This window comes from Plodia interpunctella, chromosome Z (genome assembly GCF_027563975.2).
Source record: "Plodia interpunctella isolate USDA-ARS_2022_Savannah chromosome Z, ilPloInte3.2, whole genome shotgun sequence".
Lineage (NCBI taxonomy): Eukaryota > Metazoa > Arthropoda > Insecta > Lepidoptera > Pyralidae > Plodia > Plodia interpunctella.
Window position 1 is genome coordinate 3,183,285 of NC_071324.2, and position 24,830 is coordinate 3,208,114.

The following is a 24,830-nucleotide window of genomic DNA, read 5'->3' on the forward strand; positions in this document are numbered from 1 at the left end:
TTTAGGTACTAATTCCATTTTCTACTGTTTAACATCTACCTCATTAATGCTTGATAGACAAGACTTCCTAGTGAATTTAAATGCAGAAATGGTAAAAATAAATGCTTGCATCAAATTCATACCTTTAATAACTTGATACAACAGAATAATAAGAAAACATAAATTATAAAAACGTTCATGTTTACTACACAAAATTGTTTTATTTTTGTCATGCGTATAATATATACTGTTAATACAAAACATACGCAGAACAATGACTTCTCATCGTGATGTTTATATCAGCAGGGGTTTTATTTTCGCAATCGCTAGTATTTACCTACTCTTAAAGCCAAAACTTTTTTGTATAGCTTCGCAGGTGTTCCCATTATGTACGATTTCGGATTAGCAATCAACTTTCCAAGTTCATACCTCATACATGGTACATTGAACTTGGGTTTATAAGCATCCAAGGCCAAGCAAAATCTATACTTCATGATTCACAATTAACTGGATTTCAATATAGTCATTTTGACTGCTGCTGTAATTTTTATAGCAGGAAATTAATACCTAATGTTGAGACTGATGTCGAGGGCGTTACTTGAGCGCGGCAGCTCCTGATATGATTTCGATGAGCTCCCTGGTGATGACGGCTTGGCGCGTCCGGTTGAAGAGGAGGGTCAACTTGCGTATCATTTCGCCAGCATTCTTGGTGGCGTTGTCCATGGCCGCCATACGCGCAGACTGCTCGGAGGCTGCGCTCTCCTTCAAATAAAGGCACTCAAATTATTAATGTATGAGTAGAATATCGAATGAGTAGAAAACAACTCTCACAATTATAATCCACGTCTAAACTTTTGCTACAATAATATCATCCATATCACGACTAGTCCAAAATGGAGGCAGCACAGATGTCACAATTTCAACATCACGGCTCGCTACTTGCTACAGAAAAATAAGGCGTTTAATCATAGACTTAATAGTATAATAACTATCGTATAATGTCTGTACCTTAAGTGCGTAGTACAGGAGGGCGGCCAACGTCCACTCTGCATAGCACTCCAGTTGGTCGTCGTCAACGTCGTCGAACGCGCTCATATTCGGCGCCGCCTGAGAATCAGGTATGAATTTAGAAACTACCTTTTGTATACATACATTTATTTTATTATACGACCAAGCCATTTCGAGCGAAATAATTTAAACTATCTAATATATCACATTGACTGGACATTATGAATTGTGTCGGGTGGCTGTTGGCCGCCTCACCCCTCCGCGCCTACGCTAGAAGACTATGTACGCTAGTACTCTAGGGGTAAGTGCGACATGACAACATGGAGTCGCTTTTGTCACAAAGTTTTTTAGTTAATATCTGTTTTAATCATTCTGTTCCATAGATGACGGGCATAAATATAATGCCTAGTCAATTTGATTATATTAGTTCACGTTGCCCTCTCATTTTGGGCAATTTTTTAATAGCGACCAATTAATCATCAACACCTAATTCGGTAAATAGCATGTATGATGTATAATCAAAAACAGTGACACTAGCCTCAATCCTGAACTTATTGAAGACAGGTATGATGGTCATCTCATACTTGACCGCAGAGAAGTACTTGTTGTAGTAGATCTCGCCCGCGTCGTACGTAAAGCCCGAATCGGTGATGTACGCTGCGATCACTGAGGCGTCCGCGAACACTGGGGCGATTCGACCGATCTAAGTATTGAGTATAGCTAAATAAGAATAGGTACTATAAATCACTAACTACATAGTATAAAACAAAGTCGCATATCACGTCTGTCTATTCTAAGCTCTCTTCTTTTAAACCACGCAACGGATTTTGATGCAGTTTTCACTGTTCTTTAAACATTTTTTTCCCGATGTATTAACATAAATGAGCCCCCGTGCGAAGGCGAATATTTGTGTATTTATAGAAATACACAAATATTACAGGTATTTCACACGCGTACGTGTAAGTTGTATACAAGCCGAAACGTCCTAGATAAGTATCGATAAGATTTAACCTTTACAAAAATGAAATTTTCGCCGCAAGCTTTTATCATCAAAGAGATCTTGTGTCAATGCATGACAAAAATATTATTTCCGTACAGTAAGCCGTTCAAGAGTTCCTGCGTTGGGAGCCGACCCTGAATGCACCATTATATATATATACCGCATATCAGAATAATACATTGTCATGCAAACTAAGCGTGAACACAAAATTTTATATCAATCTGTTGAAGATACCTTCTTCAAAATGGAGTTGCAAGATTGCACCCGAACAAACATATCACTGGGTTGAATGGTCTGTGATACATACAGTGATATTTTTATCTATGATACATACTTTCTACATATATGGTATGAAAATTGGACGTACGTACATCTTTGACGCTGGCAAGCATGCTTTCTGCGTACGCGCGGCGTAGCATCGTGCGGGACTTGTCTCCGACGCACACCAACTTGTGATTGGCCCCGTCCGCGCCGCGTGCTGCCATCTCGCGGCGGATTCGACGCGCCACCCCACTGTGCACGCCGCCACATAGACCTGCAAGAAAAAATATGTTTTTACAAGTCTTTCATATGACGTGGTCGGTTATTATGTCAGAAGATATTTTAGGTTTTCTCCGTACATATAGGGTTGAAATTTTAATTTTTGATGACTTTCAAACTTTTTATACTACTTTGCAAAGTAGCAACAATGCCGCCCATCTGATAGGAAGTGGTCACCGCAGCCATGTAACACCATGCGCGCATTGCCGGCCCTAAATGAATCTTTTCACGCATTTTACTCACTTATTGACGTAAAAATCAAAGTCTACAGCAGACTTCCAAAGCGCAGGAGAAGAAGTTAATCAAAAAACTTCACCGCAGCTCAAACTTTCCTTGAGTTCAAGGATTCATATTATTTTTTATGGTACAGTCAACAGCACATCGACCTTAAAATTTCATTCCAAATTCGTCGCTATTACTGTGGCATAGAGGTTCTTGCATAGAGTATCTTGACCTATTAGTTGTCTCATGTGAACGAAGGGCAGATAATAAATATGGTGACTCATCATAAAAATAATAATAATTCAATTACTATTTTTATTACTTCATTGTGATAAAGGTAAATACAGTGTGGGTATAGTGTTCATTAAATTTTCCTTATCTACATCACAGAAAGTTATTCAATTAATATTAATATCACTAGGTGTAATTCCAATAACAAATTGCAAGATACGTATAAATATATACCAAAAAGAGTTCGAGACTTGTGTTATAGGATACAAACTCAACGCGTACTACATTTTATATACATATCATCCGAGACCCATTTGATTCCAAATGACCTCATTTGGAAAAGTTCATTTTCTATCTAGACCTGACCGGGGATTGAACCCGGGCCGCGAGTGTAGTAGTCCGGCGTGATGACACGGAGGTCGTCAATCGTATGATGTGAATCAAAACACCTTAGACGTAATGCCAATAACAAATTGCACGATACCAAATGATGTAAATAATAAACAAGGACTAATACACAATATTTTTTACTCGTACCTTGTTTATTTTTACATTTTTCAACTCCCATAAACCATCTAGCAAGATTTCAGGTGTTCTCTTTGTCATATTATGTGTATTACCCTAAATGCTGTTGACCGTGGTTCCTTATCTCTTCCCTTTATCCTTTAAACAAAAATTCATTGTCCTTTTGAACGTAAATGAAAGACAGAAACAACCTTACGGATATTTTAGAATCACATATTAATCCCGTCACACAGCAAAACTTGTCCATCAAGTACCACCCCTGGCTCTGTTTACCCCGTAAGGGATAATACATGATATTGTATCTGTAAATTATCTTGTGTTTATAATATGCCCACTTCGATAAAACCGACGTCATGCCACGTGCTGTTTTCATCAATTATTTGATTCATAATTTATTGTAACAGTATGACAACATTTCGTCATGTTGTTACGACAATTTCGAACTGCGTCGTGTTTGGTTTTTGATTGTAGAATGTAGCTATCAATTATTTTAATCGTGCCAGTCATGGAGAACTTTATAACTCCAATAAAAAACTTAGGTTTAAAAAAAATCATAATGATTTTGGGTGTGCACGAGTCTCAGTGGGCTTTTTCACTAATTAGACATGATGGAAAGCTTTCAACATCAAAGTTGAAAGCTCCCAAAGTCTAGTTTGGAGCTGAACTGTTTCCGGTTGGGTAAAAATATAGCAATTTTTTTGTTGATATCCGATTATTGCAATCCATTTATGCTATCCGTGTGATTTCCAGGTTGCTTCCGCCGGCTAAGGGGCTTAGAGATCATAGCCGCTTTCCTAATTTTCTTCTCCACTTCACATTGTATTCGGCATCTTTACGACATCTAGAGCACTTCTTGGGTCTTGCTTATGCCTTCTAACAGGATCAGGGTGAAGTGAAGCGGCATTTGTTCCCAAGTAGACTGCTGGTTGACACAAAACTTGACCGACACGGACATGAAGACTGATAAAAACGCGCGAGTTCATCGCAAACATGCAAAATATGGTCATAAAGACCTGTTCTTTTAATCAAACATAACTTAGTCATGAATTATAAGGAATACAATACCTGTATGTATTGTATTCCTGTATAGATATCTATTTTATGCAGTTATTAAATTTTACAGGAGCAATTACAAAAATCGACTTGTTATAGTAGCATTGTTTTTTTTTTGATTGAGAAGATCGACAATGTCAAATTATAAAGGAGAAGATCCACAAGACAGTCATGTAAACAGTTCAATTTTAGATCACACAATAATTTGACCATCGTGAGCGAGCAGGTGGATACTGCTACATAAGTATGTAAGCACGCGAGAGAAGTTGGCATGTATTTAAATTTAAGTTCAGGAGGGTGTAACCTTTGTTTCTACACCGATAAACAAAACGTTGATATATTTTTTACATGTGATTGAAACGTGAGTGGCTTATCCAGTGGTTTGCAATATTAAATAAAATCGTTGAATATATGATACAATCATCTTAGCCACAGAAGTATTTTATTCTATTACACAGATCGATCGAAAGCAATCTCCATCCAGTGGTCATTTGGTGATGTCTTGTTGCTGGATGCCGTACAAAGTATAGTCTAAAACGCGAATCCTGGCTCCATCGGTTGGTTTATTCCTCAACCACAAAGCTGAGGAATAAACCATCAAGAAATCGCTTAGATAAGTGAGAAAGAGAGATGGGATGTGCTACGTTGAACCATTTCCCGGTCTATGGGCGATCATGTGGATTTAGACCAAATAAGAGAGAGAGACTGTATTTTTTATTCCGTATCTCACTTTTTGATTTGCAGTTCACACGATTACACATTACAATCGTCTTTCAGTCTCTTCATTGGTCTAAGTCCACATGATCTAGGAAACTAATCGAAGGAAAATAATCATCACCAGTCTTGTCATAGTCGGTTAAGTCCGGATAAGGCTTGCAAAACATGACAATAAAAATGTTCTTAACCAAACAACATTGCCGCGCAGCACGTAAGAGTGAGTTTATCGACGCTAATAGATTTCTACTGTGACCTTTTTATTGATAACTCTGCTTTATACTTAGATATTGTGACACGTACCGCCTTATCGGAAAAAGAATAAAAAATCCTACAGATTTTATATGATCTAGAACAAATATTAAGTTATGAGAATTCTAGTTTTTATTGTTAATGCGAAGAAAACGTTCATATAATCATTTCTAAAATTATAATTCTTATCTAAAAACTTAAAAGACTTTAATAAGTTAATATTAATTCTTGCATTTATTTATCAACGAAATGATTAATTTATTTATTAGAAATAAAAAGTCCACTTACAATAGTTCTTAAGTCGTAACTAAGTAAAATATTTTCCTCACTTTAAAAAGTTACGTTACGGTTGCGGTATTTGTTTGGATTATAAGGAAGAAATAAAACATGTTATTTTGAAAGAAAAGGTATACTTAAAATAACATACGAGTAGTGTATATTGTTCTTCCTACAGAAAATTATTTATTATAACAGAAGCGAATGGCAACCGAAATAATTAAAATGTGATAAAATTTGCATGTACAAAATGTTAAAACAAAAGGAAATGACAGTATTTTCACGCAAGCTTTGATTCAGGGCCGATGCGGTGGTTCAAAAAGTAACAAAATTTTACAATACTTTATCGTTCTCTGCCTTGAGACGTTCTATTTTTGTCGACATTGACACCCAAAGTAAAGCGGAATAAGTGGGTCAAATGAAGATACAATTATAGGCTTACAATAGAGGCATATAATTAGTTAAAAATACCCTATCACGAGAGAAGTTTAATTGCAAAAACTGGCATGAATTCACTGTTCACAGACGAATATTTCATTTCACTAATCATGCCTTAAGAATCATGCCCAGGACTAGGCTACGAGAAATAAGGGTTGTAATAACTTACATACACAAAATCCATGCAGTCATTATTACAAGAAAAAACAAAAACTACATCGAAGCATTACAAACTTACACGTACCTATATAATTGCAGTATTGGTACCTCTGTCTGACGTCATAGCGATGTAAAGTCTTCTAAGTTTCTTCGCATCTTTATCATCTTTATCAGGAGCTGCAGGCTCAGGCGGTGGGGCTGCAGCAGCGGCATCCTTGTCCCCCTTCTTAGCATCCACTGCTCCTTTCACCAAGTGGCTGGACTCGTAAAATTTGCGGGGTCCATAGCCAAAAGGCCGAGCTGCTTGTAACTCTCGTTCAGCTCTCGTAAATCTGTAGAATGTAGTCAAAATTTAAAATGCCGGGTCCTGACTGGGCCAGTTGCTTCGTGAGGCACGGACTGAGGCATGTCCTGACCGATCTCGGCAAATGGGAGACTTCTCGCTCAGTTAGGACGTGGCTGGATGAGGAAAGCAAGTGTACACAATAGTCGAATTATATAATTAGTATGCTAGGAAATGCTACTAAAGATTGACTTTAGATTAGAGAACTAAACCATGAGATCAGATAGGGAGTATATCGAACCAAGATTCCTAATTTCCACTACCAACAGTGGTACATTAGTGCTAAAAAACCGTCAACAAGTGAGATTTTTTGGCATACTTCTACATGAATGGGCATTAGTTAAGAAAAACGAAAATAAGAAAATTATAATTTTAGTTTTCTAGACTGAAAGAACTGAAAAATTACACATTACTTGCTGGCTGACACCATCTTCATGGTTTTGGTAATTTTCTGGATGTTCGAGATCGACTTTAGTCGGAGGGAAACCTGTTTAAGCTGCACCATTGTTAAATTTTAATTATTTTACCAGTATGTGAAATACCCAACATTGACATGGAGAATTATCATTCTGATTTGTTTGACGGTTTCATGTCAAAAGCAAGTAAGTCATTGTCATGGAAAAAACATATGATCAAGGATAATGCCATGGAATTAGTATAGGTACTCTTTTAGGAACTTATTAAATCCATGGATAATATAAAAATTACATTCAACCAATTTCAAACCATTCAATTGGTTGGAGGTTTATTTTTCGAATATAGGTAGATACCTATTATTAGATAGAATTTGTAATTTTATCAATTTTAGGTAAGTTTATAATAATTGAAACTTTATTTTTTTCAATTCTCTGATTTGTTATGACTATTTTGAAGTCATATAAAAAAACAGAATTTCTATCTTTGAAGAAAATGCTTCTTCTTCTTCACCTGAGCTTGTTAGTAGTTGGCGGTAAATGTTTGCATACATTTAGAAGGGTCCCGGATGTATATCATCCTAAGGTGAATAAAGGATCATGAATTTGAATATATCCCTCAGAAATATAGTAGAAATAGAAATAGATTTATTCGTAGCATAAAATATCATTATATTATGACTTAACTGGAGACTACCTACAACATTTAGCAATAACCTTAACCTGTTATACAGAGCTAATACCAGGTGACTAGACACGAGTAATTAACTACAATCAAGCAGTTTTATACCTAGTTAGAAATCCTGTCTTTTAGCATTTACTTACCACGGCATTTAAGTACCTGTTGTGAATAATTTCAACTGGCCTTACGTTTTGTTGTTGTGTTCGTTGGCCGAACAAATTTAGTCACTCTCTCTTACCAAATTCCTAATTGGTAGTTAAATATTTTTTATTTGGTACAGTGTTAATGAAGGAGGAAAATCGATCTAAGTAAAAGCCTGTATCAGAGCAGCTAGTTTCGCCAATCTATTTGATATTTGGCTTTATGATGCAATGCGGAAGTTTGACTTAGGTAGGAACATTTGTTTTTCTTCAGTAAGTTTCGCAATAACTCCTCAGCAAAATTTACGCTGAGCTTTCAGCGTAAATGAAAAAACAGCGTATACCCTGATCCCTCCTTCAAAGTCGTAAGCATAAAAAACACCTTAAAAACCCGAACAAATAAATATAAACACCAACATGCTTACGCTACATTATCAATAGAGAGTTAGATCTGTTGAACCGGCGACGTCACTCCGCCGTCTCTCATAAAGCCTGCGCGCGCGTCGACTGAGTTTGTTTACTCAAGAACTCACGCGCTAGTCCACGTCGCACTATCAGGATACAGATAATCAAGGAAAATGATGAAAGCTATGAACCAGACACAGGAGCAGCTATCTGCCTCACCTCCAGACAAGGTAAGAACATAAAAACTGCGTCTTTTTTGAAATATTTGATGTTTAAAAAATTGCAATCAAGTGAAAAATGTATTGTAAAAGTTAAGTTTTTGTCCCTTATGTTTATTTTTTATATTGCGAATTATTTTGCCGCTGTTCCCAAATTCATTGAGTAGGTACCTTTTTACTGCCCAAAAAGGGCTGCAATAAAAAGGGTTTTATTGCAGCCCTTTTTAGGCAGTAAAAATTCTAGTCTTCGATGTATAAGTTTGTACTTATGTATGTTACTTAAATCCACCATCATTCTTAAATGTAGAGAAATCATTAGAACCTATAAATTATCTCTAGTGACTTATGCTACGTAACGTATCCATAGATTTAGAAAGCGCCCGCGCCCGCGTCTAATGAAATCTAAGTACTTATATACCATTACCTACTAATTCCATGGTACGTATATACATAGATTTTATTGGATCCACGCCATCGCCAATCTGCCATATGGCAAATAAGTATTCGAGGGAGTATGAATTTGATTCACAAAAATATTATACTGTTTATAATAATAACCGCATATTTGTATGAAGCCTAAATTATCCGAAAAGTGGTATCATATTTCATATTTTTGTAAATTTGTTTAATAATCTAACATTTACCATTACAACGAGCAAAATTCACGCGGAACTGAAAGATGAAATTAGGGCCTTAGAGAAATTAACTTTTTTTTTACATTGGCGAACAAAATTAAATAGAATTCATGAATCACAAAAAAAGTCATCAGGTAAATCTGCATCGTCAGGTCTATTGTTTTGTCAAATTTCTTATTCTAGGTCTACGGGAAGTACCGTATAGGTTTTGATTTTTCTTGGCATTTTTTTAAACAAGCCACAAATAACATAATTTCGGTTTTATTCCTTTATCCGCACTGTTAAATCTACTTGTTAAATTTCATGATTCTAGGTCAACGGGAAGTACCAAAATTTTTAACATAATGGTCATATATTTTGAACGCGTTCACTTGCGAATATGTTTTTCTCACTTATTCAAGGAACCATTGACCCCGATATTTTATTTAATATATATTCAATTTGATACGTTTGCGCATTCCTGAGAAAAAGGTCCTTGACAGACGAAAAGACGGACAACAACTATAAGGGTTTTGAAAACAAAACCCTAAAAATACAAACGCTAAAAATAGCGTTTGAGGTAAAGAACCCAAAAAAATAATGATATCTTCTCAACATCATAAATGCAATTTATTAATATTTTCTCGCTAGCTATTTCCCGCTGCTTTGCCCGCGTTTAATACCTGCGTCGTCCTAACTTATTTTTGTCAATATCTCGGGCTCTAAGCAACGTATCCCGATGAAACCTATTTCAGGTTTTAAGTTAGACCATCTGATATTCAACTGTGAAAACTGCAACAAATTACATACAGTCGTTTTTTCGTAGAGCGCGAACAAATATACAGACAAATTTCCATTAGCCCCATATATTTATTTTGCTATGTACAAACATAACCAAATATAGTTTTACGAAATGTATAAATATCTGATGTAACAGACTGTCGATTAGCATGTACCATGATAAAAGAAATATGGCATATACCTAGAGCTTCTCCTTTATCCGGTCGATAACAGTTTATTTTTTATCAATGTATTGTTGAATAGGGTTCGTTCAGGGGTGAGCCAGAGGTTATCTGTCAATTTCTCGCACAACCCGAATCTAAGTGGAGCGTTTATCTCTAATTGACACTCGCATTCTTGCTTATAATGCTGAGTAAATTCTAGAACACTTTTGTAGATAATAACTTAGAACGTATTAAGCCTAAAAGGAAATTATTAAATATAAAAAACTTACGACTTGTTGTTGTATGAGTGATGACTATGAGTAGTCATAACATAACTTTAGCGACAGTCCGCGACTTCACTCGTAAAGATATAGTTTATCTCTGTTTCTCATCAAAATCGGTCGAAAAGTTTCTGGGTATTTTTGTGCAAAAAATATATAAACCTTTTTTCTTTATAAAAATAGGTCTAGAGAGATCTTATGGTCTAAAATAGGTCTAGGAAATGGATATAATTACTAAGAAACTACTTAAAAGGTCATGTAAAGGGAAACAACTAATTACTCGACAGATATGAGAACATGCGTATTTACTCGTATTCCTGTTAATAACGGAAATAGTAAGGACAGTTGCATACAATCTATTTATATCGTAAAGTTATTGAATGGATTTTTACTATCTGTGAATAGGTTAGTTCATGTTCATTGAAGGTCATTAACTCTGATGATAGTAATCAGCTAAAAATAATTAAGTCTTTATATTTATCAGAGTACCTTTTCATTAATTATATCAGAATATTCATTCATTATACCCGTAAATTGGTTGCAGCCCAAATTGATGGAAGGAGGCAATTACATCCGTGAAGGGCGAGATTCCACCAAATCAACCTGGTTGTTGTTTTCCCCCCAAACTCCAGACGAAGCTGGCAATCTTGCAAAGTACCTGAGCATCTTCTCCTCGCACGGGGTCAACCTCAGCCATATCGAATCCAGGTCTTCTGTCAGACGTCCTGGCTACGAGTTCATGGTGGAGTGTGAACACGGAGCGGGTGATTTTGGCGCCGCTTTAGAAGAGCTGAAGAAGAATGTTGGATATTTGAACATCATCTCGCGGAATTACAAGGACAATCGGTGTAAGTAGACCCTTAAAATCATGTTGAATTATATCTGTAGCTTAAAGAAAATCATTGAGTTTGTGTCCCATAACATAAGTCTTAAATTTACTTTGGTAAATATATTTATTTTATTTCAACTTCCAGCTGCGGTGCCCTGGTTCCCACGACGTATTCGCGACTTGGACAGATTCGCAAACCAGATCCTGTCATATGGGGCAGAATTAGACTCAGACCACCCAGGGTTCACCGACTCCGTGTACAGAGCTCGTCGCAAATACTTCGCAGACATCGCCTACAACTACAAATATGGTCAACCCCTTCCTCATGTCAACTACACGAAAGAAGAAATCGCAACCTGGGGAGTGGTCTTCAGGAAACTCACGGAGTTGTATCCAACTCACGCGTGCAAAGAGCACAATCATGTGTTCCCCCTGTTGATAGAGAATTGCGGTTACAGGGAAGACAATATCCCCCAGTTAGAGGATGTTTCGAATTTCTTAAAAGGTGAGCATTAACTTATTTTTATGATACTTCGTATATTTAGTTATTCATATGGAGTAAAGAGTTATCATCAGGGCGGTGACACTCGACTGTGGAAAAAATTGTACTCTAATGATACCCTATACTAAATCACAAAATGGTCTTCACATATTCATAACATTTTTAAAGACCTATCAAACCCCACGCGGTAGCATCTCCCTTAAAACTTTGACCGCATCAAAACGTAGCATTGATGTAATTAGATCTTTGGTAGTATTTGCGAACTCGTCCTTTAATTTTTCAACTTTCGAAAAGCAATAATTGTAAGAAAGTTCTAACCTTGGTGATCTATGTAGACTGTACCGGCTTCACGCTCCGTCCCGTGGCCGGCCTGCTCTCATCCCGGGACTTCTTAGCGGGACTGGCGTTCCGGGTGTTCCACAGCACGCAGTACATCCGCCACCACTCGCGGCCACTGTACACCCCCGAACCTGACGTATGCCACGAGCTGCTCGGCCACGCGCCCCTCTTCGCCGACCCCGCCTTTGCCCAGTTCTCGCAGGAAATTGGACTCGCGTCGTTGGGAGCTCCCGATGATTACATTGAGAAACTGGCTACGGTGAGTCTTAAGGCATACCATATATTTTTACGTTATTTCATGTTAGTTTACAGCTGCTCAGCAGCTTTACACTCCTGAGCGAGACGTGCGTGACGAACTCTTTGAACCACACTTTACACTTCGTTCTAGATCACACAATAATGTTAACAGTAATGTTCTTATATCTGTGCTAGATCACTAACAAAACCTGACACAGAAACTAGCTATAGTGAGTCCAAGATGACAGGTGTGTCACTATATCTACACGTGATTGTGCCAAGTTAGAAATTTTTGCGAAAAATTTTGCATTTTATTTCCAAAATCAGATAATGGAGACTAGTTTGTCTAAGAGCCCAATAAGAAATTTGTTACTTTATTTTTTACATAATATTTAGAATTAAATTATTAACAAATTACTTTCCAGTGCTTCTGGTTCACGGTGGAATTCGGTCTGTGCCGGCAAGAGGGTACCCTCAAGGCCTTCGGAGCTGGTCTCTTATCGTCCTTTGGGGAGCTCAAGTACTGTCTGTCTGACGAGCCGGAGCTGAGAGAGTTTGAGCCAGAGGAGACTGGGGTCACGAAGTACCCAATTACGGAGTACCAGCCGGTGTACTTCGTTGCTAATAGCTTTGAAGACGCTAAGGAGAAAATGATGTAAGTTTGTTAACCAACTATGAGATCCTGTTTCTAAGGGGGCATATCCGAACACTGGAAATGCGAAATTAATAAAAATGAGATGGTCGATATAACGTGCGGGCAAGCGTAATTAGTTTGACATTTTAATTTTCAATTGTCAATTTACCGCATTTGTCAGTTAAAGCATTACTTTATGTTAAAATATGTTTGGTCACTATCGCACTTTAAAATATTTAACATTGACATAACAAGACAAAGCACATTTTTTATCAATGATTAAATGTCAGATAAATCACCAGTAGGGCAAGATTGATGCCTCTATTCTAAATGACATGTTTATAGGATATCATTGCATACATTGCGCGGTAATCAAGCGCAGTTGTAACTAAGTAAGTTCCAATGTAATCCAGCTAAAACCAGTTCTATTTCGTAGTCGAAATGAAAGGGAAAATTGCAAAGGAGTTGATACGTTTCAAGGTTGCGCAATTATAAGTGGTACATTTAATATTGTTATACCGCTTAAAAACTATACTTTTATAATTGTACATTAGTCCTAAAATCCGATGATAATTTCCTGATTACCATGGAAGGATAATAATTTGTAGACAGGTTATTTAAATAAACAAAAAAAAATATTTGGTTGTCGTAGGACCGGGTCATGTTGGTACATTCAACTGCATGTTACAGGGTAACTAAATGGACCACTTTGCCGTGGAAATAATAGCGAATTTGCAATGAACTTTTATAGTTGTATGTGCTGTCTAATGTGCAATATGCGTCCTTCGTGATATTAGAAATTTTATTCTAGGAAATCGTTACATCCATGTTGGTTTTCACGCACAATATTTTCTCCCTACAAACAAAATAATTTTCTTCTTGTATTTCACAATCAATGATATATTTGTTATATTTTGTATTTATAAGTATGTAAAAATTGTAATGTTCCACCACTGATCACTACTCTTGATCTAAAGTTGGCATTTCTTTCCAGAAAGTTCGCTCAAACGATTCCTCGCGACTTCGGTGTGCGATACAACCCGTACACCCAGAGCATCGACATCCTGGATTCCCCTCGGCAGATGAAGGACCTCATGAGGCAGTTGCAACAAGAATTGGGGCTGCTGCTCAACACTATGGAGAAACTTTAGTATATATACCATAAGCTATTGTTAATAATTTACAAATGAAACAAGACATTGAATGACAGAAATTAACTATAAGACGTAAAAACTTGAATAAAAGTCGGTTCATCCGCATGAAGTTGTATTAAAATAGTGATACAGTATTCGTATACATTCGACCTAACGACATAGGTGACATATTCCTTTAAAAACAATTCGTTAAAATCTGATACTCGATTCCGAAACTTTAGTATATGAAATTGTCCTCTTGACAATATTAACAAACTCTTGTGACCTGTGATGTATAAAATATTAATAATGCAATATTATCTAATTACTAATTGATAAATACCCAAGTGTATAATTATTTTGCCTTATGTACGTATTTTAAAGATAAGTAATTATGGAATTTGTTGTAAGTAGTTCTAATTTTAAGTATTTTATTTTAAGCCTTGGCTGTATATTTAAACTACTTTAGAGATTAGGTATATTGATTAATGACTTCCCAGTGGTAACAAATGTATCTATTAAAATACCATTGATTTTTAAAAATAAATTTATTTATTTTGACCTACGAGTATAATATTGTGTACGGCAAAGTTCATGTTCCTCCTCACTGATACACTTACTGATTTTGCACTGAATTTATTCAATAAATAATAAATTACTCACTGTTATAATACACATAACTACACAACCGCCAAATCGCATAGGCTCGCATGGTGGGTTATAGCCCAAACTTCTTATCCATAAGGAAGACCAGTGCCCCAGCAGTGGGGACATTTAAATGGCTGTTGATGAAACAGTCCGTGAGAATCAACTGAGTGTCGCCTGACTTCATCGTTAAAATTGTTACCTCCTCCGAAAAATAGAGGAGGTTCCAAAAAATATCCTCGGTACTGTTATTACTAATTTATTATTACGTTTTGACTCTTCAATATTATCATTCCTCTTGGCGGTAGAAACCGTAGCGAGTTTTAATATGAATCAGCGCCATCTAGTGAAAAGTTGATATGTTTGTACAGTTGGCATTATGGAGCGTAGAGCCCGCTTATATGATAATTTATAACATATATGGGGAATATATAAAACAATGTAAATATTGTTAAATTATGTGTGAAAGTATGAAATTATATTGCGGCTTTAAAAATTGAAACCTATGACATGCGCACAACGTCCCCTACACCATGTTTAAGTAATTTCTATTTTACCATGAACCTACTTAGGTATTCTTTGTACTAGAGAGATTAACTACTTATTACAGACATATCTACTTGTATTTATTTACTATGTTTCAAGTGAATAAACATTACATTACATTTCAAACAACTTTTGCAAAAGATGCTAGTAGTAGTTCTATCCGCTATTCCTCCTCCAATCAGAGATGTTTAGTGAATCTATCAAAAATTATTTCTTATTATTAATTTCATTATAAAACCCATTTACAAACGACATGTTCGAATTGTGTACAGATTTTGGTACAATATCATATTTTATAAATTGTATTATCCAGTCGAGAAGTAGGCATAATGAAATAACCCAAATTTATATATAGGTCATCAAAGATCATTTTAGCAGTATATATTAATTTGATGGAAAGTAGAGAGTGTGTGTAGTTTTGAACAATATTGGTATTATCAGGGAAGGAATTTTGAATGAAAATGTATATGAATTAGTTTAATTCATAAGTTGGTTTAATACCTATTATTTTTTTATTTATAAAATATATTTCGCATCTACTAACTTAATTATTTATCTCATTCAATATTTTCAAGTTTTATAATGTAATATGATTGAAAATATAAAAAGGAAAACCATCCACGGGTGGTCAGGGCATTGTGTTCACTGCAATGTCCACATTGATTTGCAAATAATTTATTATTCCTGGAAAAATAACTACATAAATTTTACTTTCCTAGCGCACGGTCATTGATCTAATCCGCTTGATTGTGCGCACCAGTTAACAAATAAAGATCGGACTAAACAGGAAATTGAAACACCAATAATTTTTTAATCAACATAATATATTCAATAATAAATTTGTACAGAATAAACACAAGTACCTAGTACTTGTTCAGCAGTTATATTAAAAGTCCGTGGGTAGCTCGGAATGACTGTGCAGTATTTTTGCATGGTTTTAAGAAGTTTTTGTTATTCTAAACAATTTTTCTGTGCACATGCACGGACCTGACGAGCTGCGGAACTTAAATTTTTATCGGCCAATCATACAAGTATTTACAAGGTAGGTATATTAGATACGTTAGTTTTAAAATTATTTGACTTGCAACTGTTGACTGTGAAGCTAATATTAAAATTCGGAGGTGCTGTACCATAGATAAAAAACATCTTACCGTACATCAGGCGAATGCGAGCGGAAGAAATGGCATACAAGCTCCAAAACTGATTTTGTTTACTTATAGGACAGAATATCTGTCGCCTGCCATTCCCTATGTATACTATATTTAAAACTACGCAACAGATTTTGATGCGGGTTTTTTTATAGATAGTGTATTTCAAGAGGAAGGTTTTTATGTATATAACATGAATAAATTGCATCCGTGAGAAGCCGGGCCGAATCGTTATTAAAAAATAAAATGGAATAAATATGAACGCAGATTTCGAATCGCAAAAAGATTGTAATAAATTTACAATAACTACTTAGTACTTACAAATAAGTTGTTTATTTACAATACTGAACAATAATAAATTACCCCTACAGTAATTTGATGATTACTATCGATTTCGTAATTGACAAACTACTTCATAATTGCAAATAATGACTACTTATGTAATTACTAAATACTTTTTACAAAATATTTCTTGGAATTACTGTGAACAGATATATAAATTTGTAGTATACTGAGAGTTTTAGAATTTAGATGGACATTAATTATACATTAAGGGTGGGTTGCACCGTCAACTTTGACGTTAACTTTAATGTGCGGAGAAAAACTAAAAGTACGCCATTTTGTCTAAACGTCAGCGGCGCGCCGGTTAATCAACTTCAAATTTGAGGGTGCAACTCACCCTAAGTTAACTATCGGTGTCCTAAATATGACTTCGTATTGTTGAGTAAAATAAAATATTTCATTGTGAGTCACAATTTGTGACAATCAAAATAAGCTAAAATATTGAAAATCCGAGAAAATTCCCTGACAACTACAAATACAACTTTCCACCAACACAGGAAAGAAAAATAATAATAATAATATTGCTATATTGGCGCGTAAAGGCTAGTTTTCTACAATATGGCGAGCGTTTAAATAAGTCGAGAATAATCGCAAATAGATGGATCCACCCATCAGCATCATGTTGCTTAGAGTGAGATGGATCAGTCAACTTTGACGTTAACTTTAACCTGCGCAGAACAACGCAAAGTACGCGTCGCTGACGTTTAGACAAAATGACGTACTTTGCGTATTGCTGCACATGTTAAAGTATATGTTAAAGTTGAATGGTGGAACCCAATCTTAGACAGAAAATATTAATATCACTATGCACATTCTTTAGCTTACAGACTAACACATAGATAGAAAATAATTTTCAGGCGAGGTACAATCCCCATTCGTTTCAGAAGTTCACGTATTTATATATTAATATATTATATTTTGGCACTATTCTAATTACGCAACTACAGAATATACATCGAATAAAATCTTAGTTAAAATAAGTGTTTAGACAAAACATTAAACCGATGAATTTAAGACAGCGAACGTATCACAGTTACTAGAAATAAATAAATAAATATAACTTTTTACAATAAATAATAGGATAACAATTACAATTTTTTTTTTATAAATCTTACGAACTAGTGTTTTAAAAGCTATACATTTTTGTGCTGATTCATAATATTTATATTGCATACCTATATATTACATCAAAATATTGAGAAGCTCTTTATGAGTGCACTCAAAGAATGTTACCGACAACTTCACATATCTGTTTTCTTTCTTCCTTTACTTATGTCACCGTTTCACCACTTGCCGATAAAATTCCTTCCTTCTTTCATTCATTATATTAAAGACTTTGTAATACTCAATTTTTACGCTGTCTGTTTGATATGTTACACACTATCGGATACTTTATCAGCAAGAGATGAAACCTACACTTTCATGACTCTCATACAGACCTACGGCGACACATGTGTACAATTTACCCTTTTCACGTTTTGAAACAGTTAAAATGCAATAAAGCACACTTATTTTCAAGCATAATAAAAGTCCCCCGAATAAAGTAAATAATTATTATATTGAGTCACTTTTGCGCCAAAGGAAACAAAGTACCTTAAATAATTATCTTGTGATAGATTGAACGATATAATATTCCAGCACTTATTTCTTTACGAATTTGACTCGTGTTCAGTGGCTCAGTGCAGAGTGGCTTTATAGACATCAGCTGAATAGATAGATATACTCACAACAAAATTTTCTGTATATTATCTGTTATCTATATTTATCTTTGGGTGGTGTTTACAAAGCCACCCTGAATAAGTTCTTATAGCCAAATCGAAATAGGGAGGGCTATTTTGCGTAGGTATATTTCAGAGTTGTCATATTACTTACATAGGATATTGTTTCTGGCAGGCTCTACAACGACGTATAAAATACTAAAATACTTTACAATTAAAAAAAAATGTTTGACCTGTAAGATAATGTCGATGGTCACATTATAGCCGCAGGGATTTGACCCTTTGGTTTGACATACATGTCCAAATACCGACATCTCATTATCAACCTATTCAAGCATAAAAATGGATTGGCATATGAGCTAGCATTGGCATATGAGTGACTTCGTATATGCTAAGCGGAATGATCTTGACAAAAACATATTTAATATTATTATTTTTAAGGAGGCGCTACTTTCTTTAAATCAGTCAGATTTATGTTTGACAGATTTAATTTTGCTTTTTTTTTCTAGTCTTACAAATTGTGTACAGAATAAATAGAAATAGGTAGTTGCGAAATACAAAGCAACTTAATTTTCGAAGTTTTTTGAGTTACTTTATTTGTAATAATGCACAAATTACTTCGTAGGTCGCATCTCACAGACTGTGTCCAGGATTAGAGATATACAAATCTTTTTGTATGTCTGTATTAATGATACCGTTACACTTCACTCTGCATGCAGTGAATTGAAGAGTCTTCGGAGAGTTCATCCATCGAAGAATCGGTGAAAGAAGTTCCATCTAAAACATTATAATGGTAATTGAATTTGTAGATTTCTTCTAGTCTAGTATGGAACTAGGTTCAGTCTGTTTATAAAAATAGTGTACTGAATAAAGTTAGGACTCAGTTAAGTAAAGTTAGGTATTATTTTCTCCTTCCCAATATATTTCAAACCAAAGAAATAATAAAATAAGATAGAAATGAAAAATAAGTGTTAGTAATATTTTCAAGTGCCGGTAACAAGTAGTAAGTACAGGTGATTGTAATCGTCCAATTACCCTGCATGAATCTTTATTATGCCGCGGTAATAGCGGCGGATTTTCCACGAATTGAATAGCTTGATTTGCTGTTGACGGAACAATTCAATAAATACGTACCGATTGGGACAAATGGTGGTTTGTTCTGGAAAGAGTATGTGAGATGCAGGTTGATGGGCCTTCCAAACCCCGACGGGTCCGTCTCCCGGGACATCACTGTTGACAATACCGGGTCATCGTCAGACACACAAATTTACCAAATAAATTTTGAAAATACATAACCAGAAATCACCAATGATAAATTGAATTCGCATTAGCAGTATTCGCAAAGCCGAACATTTGAAAATATAAAAAGAATATTCGCGCAGTGATTCCAAAAGATGTGCTGAAAATGAATATTAGGTAAGTATATTATGATAAAGCTAGAACACAATAATTATAATTATTAATTTAACTATAAATTATTTGATTTATCCGTCACTCTATCAGTATCAGTAGTCAATTCTTTGCAGTGTGTCCGAATATTAGGCGTTTCCGTAGTTTATTTTTTTTAACGCGCTAAGATTTTTTTGTTTGTTCAACTTTTAATTTCCAAGTCTGACACATATACGAAAACATTGCAAGGCATTCAGTTTCAGATAAAACCAGTACTTCAGAATGATGTAGGTAATAACCATTTGCTTTCAACTGATGAGAAGCTGTAAGAAAACTGTGTCGAGTAAAATCAAAAGCGGCAACCTGTCATAGACCTTTTGTCTATTTACGGCTTTGGTTATAAAATATCTTATTTCTCCCTGAAACAAAGTTACTATGGTCCTTCATACTAACGTTGGTTCTGCTTTCCCTTCCCAGTGTGTTGGTGTTTCTTCTGCCTCGCGCGGCTGTTCTGGAACCAGACCTGCGTGACCCGCTTGCTGAGGCCGGTGACCTGCGCGATCCTCTCCAAGTCCTGCCCGTCCGGGTTCGAGTCCAGCTGGAAGTTCGCTTGGAGGACCTGCAACTGTTCCTCCGTGAAGGTCGTCCGCACACGTTTCGCTTTGCTCTTGTGGTAGCCTTCTGAATCGCAGCCATCTAGAAGAGATTTATTACCAAACGTTGTATTGTGGTTTGTAGGTGACTAATAGAATTGAGAAAATGTTAGGGGATTTAAGTTGAATTTGGGCTGGCAAAATGGGCTCCCACTGTCTAACATATCACTACGACGATATTTAAAACCTCAAATTCGTGTCAAAAGCTGCCGGCCGCAGGCGTTAGATATACAAAGTATGTAACGTAATAGACCCGAATCTATGTTAATAGGGTAAAAGTCTCAGTACATTAATCATCATTTCATTGTTACTCTGGTAGCTGCAAAAAGTCTACAGTTGTATATATATGCACCTACAACTGTGGAATTTTTGCTTTTTGTGGTCTTTCTCTCCTAGACTCTCTTAGAAGCCCAAAGCGCGCCGAAAGCGAACTTGTGTGTCATCATCTAACAATGTTGACCTACACTCAACTGTAGTATAAAATATTACAACATTTCTACACGTACCGTCAGAAGAGATGGAGCCACCGTCGAGAGTCTCCAGATAATGCGGTTTGCAGAGCACCCTGTCTTCGTGCAGCGCGAACTGCTCGCCAGTGGAGAGCTGGCGGCCGCACGCGTCGCACGCGAAGCACGCCAGGTGATACACTTGCTCGCGCGCCTTCCGCACCCAGTCGGAGGAGGAAATGCCCCGGCAACACTTGGAGCATTTTGCGCCGAAACTCCTGCACATCATTGTTCAATCACTCATCGTATTGACTTCAAAATGTTAGTTTCGATGTTATATAACCTCTTTACCGTCAGACAACTCTTCAGCGACGGTGCTGACGGTCTTCTTTTCGACTTGAAAATAAGAAGAAGACAGTCGGCAAAACCATCTGTTGTAAGGTTCTTCTAGAGATATAGTACTTAAAGACCTATATTTCGATTCTGCGATATTTTAGAAGTAGGATTTTATAATAGGTTCTGTAAAATATTGATTGTTGTTGTGTTGACGGTAGGAGTGACAACATCGTATCTATCACAGTAAAGGCAAAGGGACAAGAAAATCAGACATTCTTTCCTTATGTATTATTTGCACAGCAGTGAGAGCATTACTGTATTCTTTGCACAGCAGTGAGATAAATATAATTAGTGTAAACAAATCTAAAACTGTTGCATTTTCGTGCCCCTGAATAATAAATAATTTATTTAATATTTATTCAGTATACACAGTAGTGAAGCAAAATTCAGTCATAGAAGCATTTAATCGTCCTTCGCTAGCGCAATAAGGTTAAGTTCGCTACGCTGTTTTACAAGTACTAAATAAAAGAATAAAAGAAATAAAACACAGGAAATTCGATGAATAACGTTTAGTGATCGTGTGCGCATGAGTAAAGGTATTCCTCCACAGCTGCGTGCGTATCTTGCGTATAGTCTGGTGTCCATTAGTTAACATTGATGTGCAACACATAAGTTTTCTTTTTTGTTAGCTAGTGGATACGAGATATATCCATTTTTTTTTGCTGACATGCAAATGCAATGTGCAGTAAAATTTCTAATTCAGAACAAAAATCAAAGGAAGATTGTGAGAAGATAAAAAATAACATAAGTGATAATTTTGTCTTCCTACGTGGCAATTTTAGAAAGGTATAAAAAGCGAGTTCAGTGCTCTCTTTATACAAATGTATTAAAATATACAAATGTATTAAAATATACAAATGTATCTAAGAGCAAAAAAAATAAAATTATTGCTTAGAAGATAGTATGTGAAAATATCACATGAATACCATATATAAAAAAGTGATAAAAATAAAAGATCGCGACGAATTTAGAGCCTCCTTTTTTGTGAAGTCATCCGATAATTTCTTCCAAAAACCAACCAATTGTGATATCACAGGATATCACTGTCGTACAAGCTTCATATAAAATTTTGTTTTTGACATTAGAAAAATACTGATTTGACTAGTTGGAAAATAGCTAATTATATACATTTTGATCTGCTCCTTTTTTTAAAAAGATGCGAGTACATTTAGTATAGTTTCACATATATGTAGTACATACATACAGTCCAGTGTGCTCGCATAGCGCTACATTGGCGCGCGTACGAGTTAAGCTATGGATTAAAGCCGTATGCGCGTGTGGCAACTGTGTTATTTCCGATTACTTTGTTGTTACACATTTTATTACATTTATAATAAGCACGTACACCTTCGTCGAAATTTATGGCCCCGTGTTCTCTGTTTGTTCTTTACAGAGTTCCTTAATCATTTTTGTGACGAAGAATTAGTTTCCTTAAATGCACCTTGCATGTAGACCAGCAATTCATAATAGCTGGATGCTTTTTAATTTATACAATTCCTTTATTACCGTATTATTTATTGTTTGGCGAACAGCACTTTAATTTTGATAATCTTTTAATTATTATCATTTTTGTAATTCAGATCTCTTTGGATAGAGCACAAAGATAGCTCAAATTGGATTTTAGAAAATATAAGTATAATTGGTCATGTATTTATAAATATTTAAATAATACTTATTTTAAATAATGGTATGATTTCTCACAGTATTTTCCAATAACTATTAAGGTATTTCCGTCATATTCAAGTTTCTGTATTTATATATCCGTCAAGTATCGTAAACTCCCCCAACGTACGAATTTTAGGCCGTGTTGCTTTCTGACGCGTTCAGACTCGAGAGTTAGAACTACTAGATAAACAATAGGCACAAGATTTTTTCTGCAACGTTTTAGACATAAACTGTTGTTATGTTACTTGAATAAGACTAAAACATCCTGTGCAGCAGTGAAATACAATATAGCAAAAATTTTCGAAAATTTGCTAAAGTATTGAGCACACAAGTCCCTAGAGTGCGAAGTCGCGTGTTACAAGAATATCAAGCCTTGCAGCCGCTATCCTTATCCACGTTATCCACACCAATGTTTCAAATGTGCGATTTGCATTTCAAAAACGCGGCGTTGAAACGCCGCACCACTTCCCTTATCAACATTATTAACATTTTGTCGTCGGTTGAATCAATTAACTGGCTCTCTCGCATTATAATTAACCAAGTGACAGACTAACAAGTTTTAACACTCTTCGTAATGAAGATGTTGCGTACCCCTGTGCGATAAATACTCAGCCCGTTGACTATTCATGCGGGGTTCGGGTGGTCTGAAAGTGCGCACTTTGCGCAGCCAACCGCTCCGATATCAGAATCTGGCGAGGTTCCGTATCGTGTGTGGAGATTGGGAGCGGCGCGGGCGCACGGGCCTGCCGCCGCCGGAGGCGCAGACAATAAATCCTCACTCGTTGATTGCTTTCCTCTGCCTCACCTCTCGCGGGCACCCTCACCACCCCTCCCCGTATTTAATAGCCATTCAACGCATCCATTCATCCGACGACATGATTTAAGTTATTTGTTTTAGATACAAGTCCAATCTGAGATTCATTGGAATATTATACGAGCGTTTGTTTGAACAATCCCAAAGCACTGTTAGGCCCGCGCCCGTGGGCGACGCGCTGACGAATGGAGCCGACACGACGGGCTTCAATAAACTGCATAACTTTTTAGAATATCGATTACGAATCGCTTATGATGGAATGTTTTAATTACTTTTGTGATAATAAATACTTCAGACAATATTGGTTACATAATATAGGCACATTGGTACATACGATTTAAAGTTAATTCTAAATACTGTGAGATTATAAGAAATGTAAAACGGAGAGTAGTCATCACGCAGCTGGATGGATCAACGATGAATGGATAAGGATACCCCAGAGAAAACAAGGTTGGCGTTGACATAAGGAGTACTTGCCCAGCAATGGGCTACAGATGCGCATAATGATGATTGTGAAATTCAGTTTGCCATTTTATAAAGCAGAAAGAGTACGAGTGCGACCACTTCCAATGCTATGTATCGTGTTAACGTGTCTTTGCTTTTCACAAAATATATATTTAACGAACTACTAAATAACTGCAAATGGCGAAAGTTTGTATGAAAAATATACAAATACATGTCGGAGGCGGAGTCACTAACAACAACTAGTAAAAATTAATGAGATAGCAGATAACACACCTTAGGCGATACTAACCGTATTTTATTGTCTCTGCGCAGTGAAGAGCGGATATCGAAAAAAATAAAATGGCGAAGGAAAGGCGGCGAAACTTGCAAATGAGATGTTGAATTGACAAGTTAATGGTCATTTTTATTTATGTGGCACGCATTATAGGCGCAGGCGCAAGATAGCGGTGTCGGTACAGGTGGCGTGCGTGTGCTTAGCTGATAGAAGGAAAT

The 24,830-nt window shown here is 36.0% G+C and overlaps 3 protein-coding genes across 4 annotated transcripts in view; 1 reads left to right on the top strand and 2 right to left on the bottom strand.

Annotated features, from left to right (window-relative positions):
* Positions 1-110: 110 nt before the first annotated feature.
* LOC128683159 (ATP synthase subunit gamma, mitochondrial-like) lies at positions 111-7,318 on the bottom strand. 2 transcript variants are annotated; one of them, XM_053768458.1, is made up of 6 exons: positions 7,154-7,318; positions 6,506-6,729; positions 2,359-2,522; positions 1,526-1,690; positions 988-1,086; positions 111-741 (listed from the first exon to the last, which is right to left on the bottom strand). In XM_053768458.1, exons 1-6 carry the CDS (start codon positions 7,243-7,245, stop codon positions 574-576), a joined length of 912 nt encoding a protein of 303 aa, XP_053624433.1. In that variant the 5' UTR covers positions 7,246-7,318; the 3' UTR covers positions 111-573. The 2 variants fall into 2 exon arrangements, with proteins under 2 accessions (XP_053624433.1, XP_053624434.1); XM_053768459.1 differs by lacking the exon at positions 1,526-1,690.
* A 1,133-nt stretch (positions 7,319-8,451) lies between these two features.
* Hn (Henna) lies at positions 8,452-14,672 on the top strand. Its single transcript, XM_053768372.2, has 6 exons — positions 8,452-8,610; positions 10,982-11,285; positions 11,412-11,771; positions 12,104-12,366; positions 12,770-12,999; positions 13,973-14,672. Exons 1-6 carry the CDS (start codon positions 8,554-8,556, stop codon positions 14,127-14,129), a joined length of 1,371 nt encoding a protein of 456 aa, XP_053624347.1. The 5' UTR covers positions 8,452-8,553; the 3' UTR covers positions 14,130-14,672.
* A 1,404-nt stretch (positions 14,673-16,076) lies between these two features.
* The window catches only part of Awh (Arrowhead), a 40,805-nt gene continuing 32,051 nt past the window's right edge, over positions 16,077-24,830 (bottom strand). Inside the window, exons 3-6 of the mRNA XM_053768615.1 lie at positions 21,059-21,276; positions 20,353-20,595; positions 19,645-19,740; positions 16,077-19,287 (exon numbers count right to left, since the gene is read on the bottom strand). Of these exons, the coding sequence (XP_053624590.1) occupies positions 19,208-19,287; positions 19,645-19,740; positions 20,353-20,595; positions 21,059-21,276 (637 nt within the window). The 3' untranslated portion in view covers positions 16,077-19,207. The remainder of the gene's footprint in view (positions 19,288-19,644; positions 19,741-20,352; positions 20,596-21,058; positions 21,277-24,830) is intronic.

Coding starts and splice junctions, on each gene's coding strand:
- LOC128683159 (XM_053768458.1), bottom strand. CDS start 7,245: ATGGTGCAGCTTAAACAGGTTTCCCTCCGACTAAAGTCGATCTCGAAC. Junction 2,523..6,505: donor CGCTATGACGTCAGACAGAG/GTACCAATACTG, acceptor TTTTTCTTGCAG/GTCTATGTGGCGGCGTGCAC. Junction 1,087..1,525: donor TCAATAAGTTCAGGATTGAG/GCTAGTGTCACT, acceptor CCTGATTCTCAG/GCGGCGCCGAATATGAGCGC.
- Hn (XM_053768372.2), top strand. CDS start 8,554: ATGATGAAAGCTATGAACCAGACACAGGAGCAGCTATCTGCCTCACCT. Junction 8,611..10,981: donor CTGCCTCACCTCCAGACAAG/GTAAGAACATAA, acceptor AATTGGTTGCAG/CCCAAATTGATGGAAGGAGG. Junction 11,772..12,103: donor TGTTTCGAATTTCTTAAAAG/GTGAGCATTAAC, acceptor TGATCTATGTAG/ACTGTACCGGCTTCACGCTC.